Genomic DNA, 16,677 nt, shown 5'->3' on the forward strand with positions numbered 1-16,677 from the left:
GCATCCGCTGTAAGGAGTCTGTACATCCTCCCTGTGGAATGTGTGGGTTTTCTCTGGGTGCTCCAGTTTCCTCTCACGGTCCAAAGACGTACCGGTTAGGTTAATTGGTCATTGTAAATTGTCCTGTGACTAGCTTTGGGTTAATTGGAATCATGAGGTCTCCAGAGTGGCACTGCTCGAAGGGCCAGAAGGACCTACTCCGTGCTGTATTGCTAAATAAATTTCATCAAGAATCAAACTTTGGAAAACAAAAGTGCAAGACAATTTATTTTCGTCCTTGATACCAACACATTTTTATTTTGAAATTAACCTTTCTCTTAACCAGTCTACTCTCGGTTTAGAAGTATCACAATCTTCAGTTTGTCACTATCAGAAACAATCAAAAGCATATTTTCTAACATACATTGAACAGTGGCTGAAATTAAAAGCTCAATTGCCGAACATATCCCAGGAATGTAATGAAAATTGAAAATAACTGGGTTTATTCCAGTGGTTAAAATATTACAAAAACATTAGTAATGCTTTTACATACAACTGTTTTGTTAAAGTTTTCATTTTTAATCATAAACAATCAAATATACATACACTTGCCCATACTTTAATCTCACTGCTCAGATCAGGAACCCTTTAAAAAAAAACATACAACTCAGTCATGCTCAGTCAAGTGACCCAGAGCCACCAGCAAGTTTCCCTCACATTTTCAAATATTGTGTTGATATTTGCTTCTGACAGAGAAGGTGGCAATTTGGCCCATTGAGCTAAGGAAAGCTCAAAGCAATTTCCCATCAATCTCATTCCATTTATTTCCCAATAACCTGTTCTCTCCCATCTGTCCAACAACTCACTCAATTGTCCTGCTTGGGATAACTTACAGTAGCCAATTAACCAGCCAACCCACATATCTTCTCCATCTAGTTATCAGCATGCCATCCTGAGTCTGACTCTTCAAGGGCAAACTAATTTCTACTGCTTAAATTGTCTCCTCAGCTATCCATGAAATCCCACCTTGCTGTTGATAAATGCACCAATATGAATCAGACTTCAGAAAACAAAACTAATTTTATTTGTGAATGGTGTGGGTATTATTGCCAAAACACCACCATTATTGCCACTGGTTTTAACAGATTGACATTTATTTCATCGCTCATTTTAAAATAAAAAGGGCTGTCAAAAACAGAAAAGCTTTTTTTAAATAGAAGGTTTTCCACAACTTTTGTTTTTAAAAGGTAAAAATGTAACAATTGTTGGAAACTGAAGCAAGAGCATGTGCTCAGATTACACTATCAGTATTCCATAGCTTAATTCTATTGAATGATGGTCAGGAAAATGATGATAAAAAATTTTAGATAGAAAGTTAAAACAGGGACAGATTTCTAGGAAAACAAAGATTGTAGCTGAAGTCATTTTCCAGGTGCGCCATCTGCAATTACAAAAAAAGAAGCCTCGTGCTATCCTTCCTCTTCCCTCAATGTTCCACTATTAATTCCGCCAAACAAATACAAGGTAAAACAGTATTTTCCATTGAGCGTCCAATGAAAATGTACATCAGTAATAGCTCGCAGCTCTGGTCTAGAGTTGTTAATCCCAGTACGATTAAATGAAACAGTCTAAATAAGAGAGTTTACAAATCCTAATCAGTGACGAGTTCATTCATCATTACTTTAGCCACTGTTTATTTAGACAAGAAACTCCCCCTCACTGCTGGTTCATCTTAGCAGCTTCAGCCCTGATCAGTGCAATCAGATCCTGGTTAATTAAAAACACAAAACGAAGACCAGCAATCTACAAAAGAAGAAGAAAAAAATCTTAATTTCATGCATCTTTCTTGTCATTATTTTAGCTAAAAAAATTTAATCCATCCCCCATCAACACAATTGCTCAATTTATCTCTAAAGATAACCTATCTCCTTTATAACCATTACCTGTTACAGATTCATGTAAATTGATCTACACTTGATTCTATACCATTTCATATCCCAACAGCAACAGACACTAGAAACCTCTCCCCACTCCAAGACAGCATTCTTTGCTTACCAACACCTTGTCTTCGATTAAGCTCACAAACTATCTAAACAGTTCTGCTGTTCCAAAAGGCTCAACACTTCACCAAATCTTTTCAAAACTTCAAGTAAACTATATCTTACGGATTATTCCATATCCATTTACTACCTTCTCATCATCAAATGCTTCACTTTATGTTGGCTCAAATATACTTGTGGCCAATGTGCTCAGTGAAATTACAGAATGTCCTTTTCTTTTTTAAAAATACTAAATTAGTGTAATGTAATCTTCATAAGATGAAGATTGACAAGTGCATGATTCAATTCATCTTTGACATTACACTTACTTCAACAACAGAATTGTTGTTCAGCTTCCACTTATTTCCACTCAGCACCGGCCTACCATCAATGTAGATGGGACGTCGGCCTTCATTGGCAATGAAGAAATCACCATTGTTCTTCAGCTTTATTATACCTTTTAAGACAAATTTAATTCCTTTCAAAAGCAATTGCATCTCAAATGGACAGACAAGAGGAAACCATTCCAGTATTAATTGGAACCTCTCTGTAAATACAGTTTGCTCTTTTACAGTTGGCTTTATACAGTAGCTTCTTTTTCTAATTCAAACATTACTTTGGGACAGCTTATCCTGCAAAATCCAGATAACTGTAATAGAAGAACAGTAACTCTTCCATCTTATCTAAAGAGCAAGTTAAAATCCCAAGTGTCCAGTGATAAGTCACATTTTCTCTCACCACAGGATTCTGCTGTGTTTCAAAAAAGGAAAAATCAATTAGAAAACAGGGACAAGCAAAAGCAAACAGGGCATGGAAGAGGACCTCTCCTCCAACAAGGAAGCACAGTGGATTGAATGAACTTTTGTTTGTTCTAGGATTCTATAAACCAGCACTGCTCTTCCTGTTATGATGAAGTGCACAGTATCAGGCGTTCGACTGTGTGACCATCAGGCAAGGTAGGATTATTCTGCTGCCTGACAATCATGTTAATCAGTATAAAATACAAGCAACTGATTTCTAGTTCTTGGCCATTTTGTTTCTTATTCCCAGTCGATGAGCAGAGTTAAGAAGAACAGACTGGTAATTCTGACCAAGAGCTGACTGCCTGGTCATACATATAGTGTTTGTTTGTAACATACACATCCACTGCCCAAATTCCCATGGTTGCCCAGCAACCTCAAGACAGGAAGGAACAAATTAAAAATGAACTTGTTACCTTGCCTTCTGGAAATTTTCCATGCTGGTCCTTCTAGAGAAAGGTCCACATCAATCTGGTTATCTTTTGTGGCTCTACCCAATGTGATCTAGTATGAGGAAGAGAAGGGAGATGTATTTATTAAGGTGGAGGTAGGATGTGGAGTAATTTTGCCATGTCATATGTATACATTTAAATATGGTCCATTTTGAAACCACCAGCTTTAAGAGAAGTTGCCTTTTAACAAAGTTTCAGCACATGATTTTCTCCTCTGTAGATTTCTTTATGTTCTTGCTCACAATCCAGGATTAGTACTGATTTAGCAACCAGGTTGTAGGCTCAGATTTCAGCACAACAATATCCAAATTTGAATCCTATTGCTCAAAAAGTGACCATCAAGTGTACATGCATTCCTATTTTATTAGAAGCTTTATGGACGTACAAACCTTTCTGTTACTATTTGCTTAAAAATTTCACATCTGCTATCCACTGACATAAATTTCAAAATCTTCATTGGAGACGTGGATACCCTGATATATGACACAGTTCTGATGGAAAACCTAACAAAAAGTTGTGCCTCATTAAACCTACTTCCATGGGCCTCTAAATGACCTGCTGGGCACTGCATAATTGGAACTGAGGTTGAGAGGATTGAAAACTATAAGTTCCTAGGAGTGGACGTCACTAATAGCCTGCCCTAGTCTAACCACATAGACCCCACTGCCAAGAAAGCTCACCAACACCTCTACTAACTCTAGGAGGCTAAAAAAAATTTGGCATGGCCACATCAGTACTTACCAATTTTTGTCAATGCACCACAGAAAGCATTCTGCATTACAGCTTGGTATGGCAACTGCTCTGCATGTGACCACAAGAAACTACAGAGTTGTGGACACAGCTCAGCACACCATGTGAACCAACCTCCTCTCCATGGAGTATGTCTATACTTGGCATTGCTTCAGTAAAGCAGTCACATAATCAAAGACCCCACCCACCTGGACAATCCTCTTCTCCCCTCTCTCATCAGGAAGAGGATACAAAAGTCTGAAAGCACATACCACCACTGTTTTACCCCACTGTTATAAGACTATTGAATGGTTCCCTAGTAGAACAAAATGGACTCTTGACATCACAATCTACCTTGTTACGACCTTGCACCTTATCGCCTACCTGCACTTTCTCTGTAGATGCTGCACTTTATTTTGCATTATGTTTTATTGTTTTACCTTGTACTACCTTGATGTACTGTGTAATGAATCGATCTGTATGAACAAGACAAGCTTTTCACTGTACCTCAGTACACGTGACAATAGTACCCCAATTCCAAACATCCTACATCTAAGTTTCATACCTCTCGGGACCTCATCAGGTATCGGACCATTCTTCCTCGTAAAACAGCCAGTGTCTGGTTATCAAAATCAGGAGAGCTGATACCTTAAGAAACCAAATCAGATCACCTTGTAAATTAGCTCATCTTAGTAGTGACCATCACCTTTATGAAACACATTGCATAATCTCTTAATATCCCTAACAAAAAAACAGTCTCAGTGAAAAATGTAAGAATCTTATTTCGAGAAAGAATCAATTATTTTTAATCATCATTATTTGTAAACAAGAAATGGGGCATTGATTTTTTATTATCAAACATCAAGTATGGAAGACTGATATTTTATCATAAAATGGTCTTATAATTAGAATTACTGAAGTTTATTATTTTGAAAACTACATTTCAATTTGTCATTCTCAGACTGATGGAAACCAGACTACTTTTCCCAACAGTTACTCAACCAAGAAATGTGATGATTGTGCAGACAAGTCAAATTCAAAGAGGTGAATTCCATACAGTCAGCAGGAGGATTTTGGGACCTGCAAACCCTTTTAAAGCTCCAACTTATTTCAACTATAAACTGGATCTGGAAACACACAGAAAAAATTACCATTTTCAGCTACTCTCTATTTATTGAGAATACTTCTTCAAAAAACTGTTTTCTGTCAGTCCCTGGTAAGTCCTGGAACTTAAAATTTTTAACTTCAAAAAATCTTAAAGTTTTAGAGATTTCAGCTGTTACAATTGTATTTTTTTCTTATACAATATTTTGAAATATATGCAAATTGAAGCTTTTATATAACAGTTGCTTAGGGCTACACATTGTATAATCACAGTTTGTTACAATATTATTAAACTATAAGCAAATTACATAAATCTGACTTTTGAGGTGACTAATGGTGACCAATGAGAAGGAGGCAGGACATTGGGGAATTGGGATGACCACCACAGATGCTCAAGTTTGCAAGAGCATTTCTATAACCATCCAAAATGAGTAACAGAGTTATTATATGCTGCAATACAGCTACTGCTTTAGCGCTGATTAACAAATCTCAGTAGCAGCACACCAATCCCGAAGTTAGGAAGTCAAGGCAGTGACCACCACCAACTTTCTACACAGCAACATTTATATAATTCTAATCAGTCAGTCACTGGGCAGGAGAAATCATGGGTGCATATTGGTATTCTCCCATTCATTGGAACAGTTTGAATGCTACTTCTTTGTGCCAAATCTACTGAGGCATTTTTAAATGTAGCAACAAACTGGTTTGTGTAGTGGGACTCCAGAACACTAAGTTTTGTGGTGAGAATAAAATTCTGAAACCAAAATATGTAAATCATAAATATTGAAATGTCAATTTTAATTTTAACTTAAATCCTTCATTTCAATGTGATCTTTTTAATGGAACAATTACGCCTCAAATTTAGACACTAATGCAATGACTAAGGCTTTACTGTAGCCTGCAATATGTTCCAAAAACATCTAGTTCCAATGGGACGCTGTTCAGGAAATTTTGAAATGAACATAGGGATACCTCAGCTGTCAGGAAACATTTGTGGAAGAGTAGGAAAAGAGTTCATATTTCAGGTCTGAGAACTTCATCAGAACACTGATGAGGGGTCTCCAACCTGGAACATTAACTAAGGACACTGTTTAATCATTGCCTGTTCCCTTACCTGTGACACTGTCAACTAGAACCTGCCACTTTGGAAGCTCTTGTTCTAGCTGTCGAATCTCTCGTTTCTGGCGTCGGTCTGCTAGGGCGAGTTCTGCAGTAAAAACACAAACAAAATTTTTAAAAGGCCATAGTGACTAACTATGACAGAGGCAGAACACAAATTTGCTGATTTATTTTGTGCACAATGGGGGGGGGGAGAATGGGACATAATGATGATGCTGGATTATCATTTAAAACAAATGTCAGTTGACATTTCATGTGCAGAAAATCTTAACCACATTATGCATCAAGATCTTAGTATAAAACTGACCAAAGTAACAAATGACCACCAGGAGTTTGAAGAGATTTGGGGTGTCACCAAACACTTACAAATTTCTACAGATTCATGGAGAACATTTTGACTGGTTGCATTGCTGCCTGGTATGGAGGCTCCAATGCACAAGACTACAGAGGATTGTAGACTCAGTCTGCTCCATCACGGGCATAACCCTCCCCACCATCCAGAACACCTTCAAAATGCAACACCTCAAGAAGACCGTCACCACCCTGGACATGCCTTCTTCTCATTACTACCATCAGTGAGGAGGTAGAGGAGCCTGAAGATACACACCCAATGTTTTAAGAACAACTTCTTCCTCTCTGCCATTCAGATTTCTGAACCCATGAACACAACCTTGTTATTTGTCTTTTGCACTTTATTTATTTTGTAACTTATGTTTTATGTCATTTCACAACATATCAGTGATAGTAAACCTGATTACGATTCAACCTCTTCATCCAGGCAGAATTTGGAAGACTTCCTAGCTTTCCTCCAGTGCAGTGCACCTCACCCTCCCCGGCACCAGTACCCCACGGAGCAAGACTTTGATTCCCTACCCAGAAATCAAATACTGATTTAAAAGATGGAGTTTGGATGTTCCAAGATCAGTTAATTGTCTTTTGGGCACCTTCATTAACAAATGAAAGATATAAAAAAATACTCACTGTAAAATACTATTGCAATGACTTATACTGTACACAGTTCCTATAAATGTCAAATACCTACTGCTAAACATCAATTGTACTCTCCGGTTAAACTTATCAAATCTAGTGCTGGGAATAGCATGGCAGCCAAGACTATCACAGTTCCACATAACCTGCATGCGTAGCATAATCACAACATTAGACTACTATGTGAATACCCTCATGACAAAGATAAAGTGCACAGGGCAATACAAATTCCTTGCATGTTATTTTAAATAATGGAACTTAAGATTGGATGAGCTAACAAGCAAAAAAAAATCCCGAGTTTCCATAATTAAAGTTAGCAAATATTCTGTCACCACAAATTGAGGAGTGGCAACTAACCATGTTCCAGGACCTCATCTCTTGCTTCCCTAGGAAAGGAGAGAGAAAAAAAAAACATCATCCAACATTCTATTGGACCAAAAGCACATTTCACAAGCAGATTGATGTACTTTGCGTACCCATCCCAGTCAAATGCTCATTCACGTGTAGTAGCATAGGCATCACATCCAAATGCAAGACAATGAAGACAATTACCTTCTTCACAATCTAGTGGCAGAGGATTACCAGTCATTCAGCAATGCCTTTGTGCAATGAGTTGTGTACAGCAAAGATCACCACACAACATTCAGGTAAAGGCACACTGGTGGATTTCCCCTTCAGTTATGCAAGGGCAGCAGCTGCAGTATCTTGCTTGCTCTAGCTCATATTAAGTTACCTCACTAATGTTACCCAAGACCCAAATCAAAATCACAGGGTGGTTAAAAAAACAAGACATTACAAAAAGAAATATGATGCAATTTAAGTCATCCAATTTAAAGATACAACATTTTACAATATTTGTCTAATGTGGACTTTAGTTGGTCTTTTATTTACCGAATCCTAATCACATTCACCACCAGGTCATAAGAAAGCAGTTTATGCATCTATTTCGATAAAATGTCATTGACCTGAAACATTCAATCTGCTTTCCTCCCCCCAGAGATGCTGAGTAAAGCTTGAGGGAACTGATGTAACAGAATGCAACCCACAGATTGATAGCTGCCAACGGTGTTCAGCAAATCTCTTCACCGTCTCACAAAAAGCCTTTCATCCTAATCTCAGAGAAAACATGCCATAATGAAATAAAAACAGAGTATGCTGCAAATATTCAGAAGGTCAGGCTGCATCCTTTAGAGTGAGAATAAGACCATAAGATATAGGAGAAGTAGGCCATTTGGCCCATCGAGTCTGCTCCACCATTCAATCATGGGCTGATCCAATTCTTCCACTCATCCCACTCCCCTGCTTTCACCCCATACCCTTTGATGCCCTGGCTAATTAAAGATCTATCTATCTCTGCCTTAAATACACCAAATGACTTGGCCTCCACAACCGCTCATGGCAACAAATTCCACAGATTTACCACCCTTTGACTAAATTAACTTCTCCGCATCTCAGTTCTAAAAGGACATCCTTCAATCCTGAAGTCGTGCCCTCTTGTCCTAGACTTCCCTACCATGGAAAATAACTTTGCCATATCTAATCTGTTCAGGCCTTTTAACATTCAGAATGTTTCTATGAGATACCCCCCCTCATCCTGAACGCCAGGGAATACAGCTCAAGATCTGTCAGACGTTCCTCATACGGTAACCCTTTCATTCCTGTAATCATTCTCGTGAATCTTCTCTGAACCCTCTCCAATGTCAGTATATCCTTTCTAAAATAAGGAGCCCAAAACTTCACACAATACTCCAAGTGTGGTCTCACGAGTGCCTTATAGAGCCTCAACATCACATTCCTGCTCTTATATTCTATACCTCTAGAAATGAATGCCAAAATTGCATTCGTCTTCTTCGCCACCGACTCAACCTGGAGGTTAACCTCTAGGGTATTTTGCACAAGGATTCCCAAGTCCCTTTGCATCTCTGCAGTTTGAATTCTCTCCCCATCTAAATAATAGTCTGCCCATTTATTTCTTCCACCAAAGTGCATGACCATACACTTTCCAACATTGTATTTCATTTGTCATTTCTTTGCCCATTCCCCTAAACTATCTCAGTCTCAGTATATATATTCCATTGAGCCTTGAAGGCTGTGTGCCAAGTTGGAAGATGAAATGCTGTTCCTCGAGCTTACACTGTTCCAACATAAGCTTAAGGATTTGTATCTCATCGTCAATGCAGCATCCTACAGCACTTGGAACTTAACACTAAATTCAACAGTTTCAGATTTCCAATATCAGCAGTATTTTTACTTTTCAACACCACAATGAAACACTGACCATCACACAAGCAAATTATAACTTCATTTTATCAGATTGTGCTGGGTTCAAAATTAGGTCCTACAAGTGCAAGGCTAATATTTTACCACAGTGATACTTCATTTCTCCAAAAAGCAAAGGGGAAGATTTAGTAAAAAATAAGTAGTAGAGAAATAGATATCATATTCATGCAAACATTCAAACCCTTACTTGAGCTTGCTGTCATCTATCATATCTTCAGCATCAGAAAAATTCAGAACTTGATCTCCTTTAGGTAATGGTTGGACTAGAGAAATAGTAAAGATCAGTCAAGAGAGCAATAAAGTCATCCAACTGTACAATAAACAGCAGCAGCATGAAGTTACATTTACTTAATGCAGTTAGTGAATTGTAATGTCCAGAACTACTTTGGAAATGCAATATAGATATTAAGGAAGACAGAGGAATTGACAAAGGTGTGGTCGTAGGTTTTAAGCAAGAGAAGTGGGTAAAAAAAGTTTAGGCCAATATTTCAGAGCACAAGGCTATAGTAGCCAAAAATAATGTGCCTGTAGATTAAAAAGGGAGCAACATCTTTATCTCCTTTAGATCAGAGCACTGGCGACCCCAATTCAGAGTCTACACTGATCAGAGCCAAGCCTGATTCTGTTAGTGACAGCTGGGGCAATCAGGTGAGTTGGTTGACCTGGTTCAGTTCCACTGATCTAGCCCAGATGCAACTCTTAACAATTTGTATCCTCTTCACAGTTCAACATTTAAGGGTATACAGAAAGCTACAGATTAATGGCTATTCCCACTCAACAACCACATTGCCAACATGCTTTTACCTGTTTGATCTTCTAAGAGGTAGTACTGTTTCATCAGTTGCCAGTGAACTTGCAAGGATTTGGCAGTTCGTGACTGATAGAAAACATTTGGGTGTTTGTTTAGCAACTCCTGAAAAGTATCCAGTGTAGGTTGACTGGTCTGTGGGCCAAACATAAAAAAAGGAAAGGTAAATAATATTACAATATCAGAAGTTTTGCCCTAGTAGACAGACATTCACCATCTAAAGGAACATGCATGATATAGAAGCCAATTCAAGTCTATTTAAATGGTTAGGATTTGTTTAAATGTTTTATTACAACATTAATCTGTATTTAATACAGATAAGAAAATACAAAGCAGGAAAAAAAGAAAAAAATACATCTTCTTTCTCTGCCCCCAGCCTTCTGGAGATAAAAAATTGCTCAGTAGAACCATACTTGCAATTCTCCACTATTCTTCACATGAGGGATGAAATATCAGGCTATCCCACATCATCAGCATCAAAGAAGGCATTATAAATTAAGCACTGATCTCAGGTACATCCTACAGCTATAACTGTAGAGTAATTAAGAAAACTTCATTGGTATGGTACAGCATCATACAGGGCCTCACAACTGTAATTATTGTACATAACTAATTCAGCAGAACTGGAACAGAACCAGAACTGCTTCATGTGTTTGTGGCACGCTCTTTATTGTATGAATTTGTTGTACACAATATCCACTTCACCCTTGGACTGGCGCTACTATTTTCCTCTCCTGTCCCCCCCCCACCCACCCCCAGTTGAAAAAGTAAAGTAAATCAGACTTCTGGAAAATCTTGCAAGGATTACCGATCCAATCTTCGCCAACTGTTGCTCCTCTGCCTTGCTGTAGAGAGCTTTGGCCTGAATTGCTGCAATTGCTTCAGGATGAAGCTGCCTCATTGCCTGACAAGCCAGTCTGAAAGAATATTAAGACAAATAGGTTTGCATGATCTTTCAATTACAAAGTCAAACGATAGAGCGGGAGGGTTAAAGAGGTAGGACTAATCAAAATAGGACATACATGGTAAATGGTAGGGCACTGAAGAATGCAGTAGAACAGAGAGATTTAGGAATAATGGTGCATAGTTCCCTGAAGGTGGAATCTCATGTGGATAGGGTGGTGAAGAAAGCTTTTGGTATGCTGGCCTTTATAAATCAGAGCATTGAGTATAGGAGTTGGGATGTAACGTTAAAATTGTACAAGGCATTGGTAAGGCTAAATTTGGAGTATTGTGTACAGTTCTGGTCACCGAATTATAGGAAAGGTGTCAACAAAATAGAGAGAGTACAGAGAAGATTTACCTAGAATGTTACCTGGGTTTCATCTCCTAAGTTACAGAGAAAGGTTGAACAAGTTGGGTCTTTATTCATAGTCATACTTTATTGATCCCCAGGGAAATCGGTTTTCGTTACAGTTGCACCATAAATAATAAATAGTAATAGAACCATAGTTAAATAGTAATATGTAAATTATGCCAGTAAATTATGAAATAAGTCCAGGACCAGCCTATCGGCTCAGGGTGTCTGACCCTCCAAGGGAGGAGTTGTAAAGTTTGATGGCCACAGGCAGGAATGACTTCCTATGACGCTCTGTGTTGCATCTTGGTGGAATGACTCTCTGGCTGAATGTACTCCTGTGCCCACCCAGTACATTATGTAGTGGATGGGAGACATTGACCAAGATGGCATGCAACTTAGACAGCATCCTCTTTTCAGACACCACCGTCAGAGAGTCCAGTTCCATCCCCACAACATCACTGGCCTTCCGAATGAGTTTGTTGATTCTGTTGGTGTCTGCCACCCTCAGCCTGCTGCCCCAGCACACAACAGCAAACATGATCGCACTGGCCACCACAGACTCCTGCATGTTCGATGGCCACAGGCAGGAACGACCTCCCGTGCCGCCAAGTGTTGCATCACGGTGGAATGTGGCCGAAGTCCAACAGTAAAAAGTTCAATATCCAGTCTGCAAACACGTTCCTCGATCGTAATATACCCCGGGGGGGTTGCACCATCCGTTGTTAGCCAGAACAGTAAGCACCCAACTCCTTTACGCTTACCGCTCTCAGTGCACTTCCGGTCAGCCGGAACGGTATTACCCACCGAACTCCTCTTCTCCAAAAGTCTCTGTTGTCTTGACCCAGTCCTCTTTCCTCGGCTTTGTGATCCCCCTCTGTGTGTTTTCCTCCGGATTTCAGCAGGGGTGTCCACCACTCTGTTCACTAAGCTGGCTGGTATTTGCTGGTCCGTGGAATACACAATGCGACCTTGCTTCTGTCCCGTGTGTCGGGATGTAACCATTTCCAGCGCTAAAGAAAACCCAAATAAAACTCTCTCTACCAGCATGTTAGAGAGGGTGCAGGTTCGACGTGTTATGGTGAGAAAAAAAAATACAAAAAATAACGTAAATTAAAAAGTAAGAAGAAGAAAGTAAGAATAGATTGGAACGGCTGTACCAGGCTGCATGCACGACCGGCGCATGCGCACTATTCTTTGGAACGTAGAAGGTTGAGGGGAGACTTGATAGAGGTATTTAAAATTATGAGGGGGATAGATAGAGTTGACGTGGATAGGCTTTTTCTATTGAGAGTGGGGGAGATTCAAACAAGAGGACATGGGTTGAGGGTTGGGGGCAAAAGTTTAGGGGTAACATGAGGGGGAACTTCTTTACTCAGAGAGTGGTAGCTGTGTGGAATGAGCTTCCAGTAGAACTGGTTGAGGCAGGTTCGATGTTGTCATTTAAAGTAAAATTGGATAGCTATATGGACAGGAAAGGAATGGAGGGTTATGGGGTGAGTGCAGGTTGGTGGGAGAGTAAGAGTTCTGCACCGACTAGAAGGGCCGAGATGGCCTGTTTCCGTGCTGTAATTGTTATATGGTTAAAGAGGTAGTTTGTGAAATCTAGAAGATAAGCTGACATTGAGCAAAGCTCAAGCAATTATACACATCTAAAGCCTACGATCATAAAACAACCTTGATCTTTCCTAGCCACATTACAAATACTTGTAGTATAGTGATCTTTTGTTGCCTTCACATTAAAAAATAGAAATTTCAACAAACAAAAATACAAAATTGACTGCACCTGTAATGAAATAATAACTTGTGGTACAGAAAACATAACTAAAAATTACTGCTTGATTCACCATTTGCTCTAATAAATGCAGATAACAATCATTCATTGCCTTTCACAAGCATAATGATTTTAAATTACAATGATACCAGAAGCAGATATAATTTAAATGCAAGTTATTATGAGGTGATAAAGGAGACTGATGTATCACAGAGGTGGTGTCTGGATTTGGGTTTAAGATCTTCCCTTTTTAATTTCTCTTACACATTCTTGCCAACTCACTAAAACCTTCCACCAGTATTAACTGGAAGCTGAATACAAGTCAGCAACTTGCTTTATCACAAAAATTGTTTGGCACCAAGAGAGAAGGAAAGAGAAGGAAGAAAACACCTGGACTTAAGAAGGCAGAAGAATAAAAACAAACTTTAAATGAGATAATGGTGGTTTAAGTACTGGTCTCTCATCTCTAAATCTGAATTTATGGCCAGAGCAATTGATAGGGTAAACATGTTTGAAGGGAAACATGTTTGAAGGCTCCAATACGCAAACATGAGGAAATCTGCAGATGCTGGAATTTCAAGCAACACACGATTGGTGAGGAATGAACAACACAGGAGGTGGGGAATGAACATTGACTTCTCTAACTTCTGTTAATGCCCCACCTCCCCCTCGTACCCCATCCGTTATTGCCCATTCTCTGGGCTTTCCCCCCTCCCCCTTTTCTTTCTCCCTGGGCCTCCTGTCCCATGATCCTCTCACATCCCTTTTGCCAATCACCTGTCCAGCTCTTGGCTCCATCCCTCCCCCTCCTGTCTTCTCGTATCATTTTGGATCTCCCCCTCCCCCTCTCAAATCTCTTACTAGCTCTTCTTTCAGTTAGTCCTGACGAAGGGTCTCGGCCCGAAACGTCGACTGTACCTCTTCCTAGAGATGCTGCCTGGCCTGCTGCGTTCACCAGCAACTTTTATGTGTGTTGCTTGAAGGCTCCAATACACAGGATTGAATAAAAGCTGCATTACTACCATCAGGGAGGTGATACAGGAACCTGTCCAAGCCCACCTCAACAGACTGCCACAACTTCAGAATGAATTAGCATTTCATTCAGGAAAAGTTCACTCTCATGCTCAATGAGTTGACCTGAGTTTAAAGCAGAGAATGGTGAGCCTTGTTCCGAGATAGACACCCAGCACCTCATGTTTTGGTGAAAGAAAGCAAACTCAGCTATGTGTCACTTATAAATAAATTACATATTTTTTGCCAAGGCTCAACATTTGCCATAATAAGACAGACATATAGCTGAGTTTACTTTCTTTCACCAATAAATTTTTCCCCAAGTACGGCTTTTGGTACTTTTAAACATGTAAAATGGTTAAACCTGAAGGATTCTAGCCATAATTATAAGAATGCATTCCACTACTTTTCTTGTTTCTTTTATTGTTCAATTATTCTGATTGTTCTGCTCATCAACATTTGTTCTTTCACTTTAAGAAAGCACATAAACTATTGACAAACGCTGCTTATTTATTGGATATGCTAGTCAGTAGTATTATAACGATGATCTGAAGAACAATGGTAAATTTTAAAACACAGAATTTCTGAATGTGTGTATTATGATGACCAATTTAGTTGTGATTTATTGAGACAGGAGGTGTTGCTTCTCTTGATGAAAGATTTTATAACAACTGTATATGCACAATTTTTCTTAATACAAACAAAACCCAGAAGAAACTCTGGAAGCAAAAATTAAAACCAAGAAAATTCCAAGCCTCACTGCTCAACATATTTGGAGTAATTTCACTTACTTCGATATAACAGGATCATACAGCAGCGCGTACCACCGCTCCTGAATCTCCCGTAATGTGAAGTGACAGCTGAACTTCACGCCAAGGTGCACGGCAGTCAAGTCATTAGTCTACAAATCAAAAATGTAACATCAGACCCTTAAGGAGGGCAATAATATTAACTATAAAAGTTAATGTGCTGATACCACTGGACAGGTGGTCAACATTATTTGTACACTCAGCAGCCACTTTATTAGGTACACCGGCTCATTAATGTAAATATCCAATCATCCAATCATGTGGCAGCAATTCAATGCATAAAAGCATGCAGTTTCAAAAGCAAGCAGGTCAAGAGTTTCAGTTGTTGTTCAGACCAAACATCAGACTGAGAAAGAGATGTGATCTAAGTGACTTTGACTGTGAAATGACTGTTGGTGCCAGATGAGGTGGTTTGAGTACCTCAGAAACTGCTGGTCTCCTGGGGTTTTCACGCACAAGTCTCTAGAGTTTGCAGAGAATGGTGCAGGAAAAAGAAACACCCAGTGAGTGGCAGTTCTATGGGCAAAAACACCTTGTTAATGAGAGAGGTCACAGGAAAATGACCAGACTGGTTCAAGCTGACAGGAAGGCTATAATAACTCAAATAACCAGGCGTTACGACAGTGATGTGCAAGAAGAGCATCTCTGAACACACAACACATCGAACCTTGAAGTGGACAGGCTATAGCTGCAGAAGACCATGAACATACACTCAGTGGCCACTTTATTAGGTACAGGGGGTATTTAATAAAGTGGCCACTGAGCATATATCCACTAAGGTATGGAAGTTGTCCTGTCCAACACCGGAAGAAGCTGCAGAAGATTATGAACACAGCCCAGCCCAGCCCAGCACATCACATAAGCCAATCTTCCGTCCTTGGACTCACTTTACATCGCACGCTGTCGGAGCAGTACTGCCAGGATAATCAAATATACGACCCACCCAGCCAACACACTTTTCGTCCCTCTTCCCCCCGGGAGAAGGCTCAGGAGCTTAAAGACTCGTATGGCCAGATTTGGGAATAGCATCTTTCCAACTGTGATAAGACTGCTGAACGGATCCTGACCCAGATCTGGGCCGTACCCTCCAAATATCCGGACCTGCCTCTCGGATTTTTTGCACTACTTTACTTTCCATTTTTCATTTATGATTTATGATTTAAATTTTAAATATTTACTATCGATTTGTACTCCAGGGAGTGAGAAGCGCAGAATCAAATATCGCTGTGATGATTGTACGTTCTAGTATCAATTGTTTGGCGACAATGAAGTATAAAGTAAAGTAAGGGAATGATGGGACTAAAGCTCCAGAGAAAACAATTCACATCCCATCTATGTAGTTGGAAAATGGGAATAGTGAATAATCTCGAATGAAAGCTGATCTTTCAATGAGGTACACCGCGAAAAGCTCATCAGGTTCACCGTTGTACTTAGGAAAGGAAATTCGGCTACCTAGCCAATCGTGCACTTTTGTTAGTTTTTTAAATAA

General features: G+C 39.5%; 1 protein-coding gene across 2 annotated transcripts in view; it reads right to left on the bottom strand.

The window, feature by feature from the left end:
* Positions 1-683: 683 nt before the first annotated feature.
* Positions 684-16,677, bottom strand: part of mcrs1 (microspherule protein 1) — a 28,549-nt gene continuing 12,555 nt past the window's right edge. For both annotated transcript variants that reach the window (XM_063037959.1, XM_063037961.1), the window contains 10 exons: positions 15,171-15,280; positions 11,106-11,214; positions 10,294-10,432; positions 9,677-9,752; positions 7,567-7,595; positions 6,218-6,310; positions 4,565-4,647; positions 3,235-3,322; positions 2,348-2,475; positions 684-1,782 (listed from right to left, as the gene is read on the bottom strand). In XM_063037959.1, the coding sequence (XP_062894029.1) occupies positions 1,696-1,782; positions 2,348-2,475; positions 3,235-3,322; positions 4,565-4,647; positions 6,218-6,310; positions 7,567-7,595; positions 9,677-9,752; positions 10,294-10,432; positions 11,106-11,214; positions 15,171-15,280 (942 nt within the window). In that variant the 3' untranslated portion in view covers positions 684-1,695. The remainder of the gene's footprint in view (positions 1,783-2,347; positions 2,476-3,234; positions 3,323-4,564; positions 4,648-6,217; positions 6,311-7,566; positions 7,596-9,676; positions 9,753-10,293; positions 10,433-11,105; positions 11,215-15,170; positions 15,281-16,677) is intronic.

Source organism: Mobula hypostoma, chromosome X1, assembly GCF_963921235.1.
Source record: "Mobula hypostoma chromosome X1, sMobHyp1.1, whole genome shotgun sequence".
NCBI lineage: Eukaryota > Metazoa > Chordata > Chondrichthyes > Myliobatiformes > Myliobatidae > Mobula > Mobula hypostoma.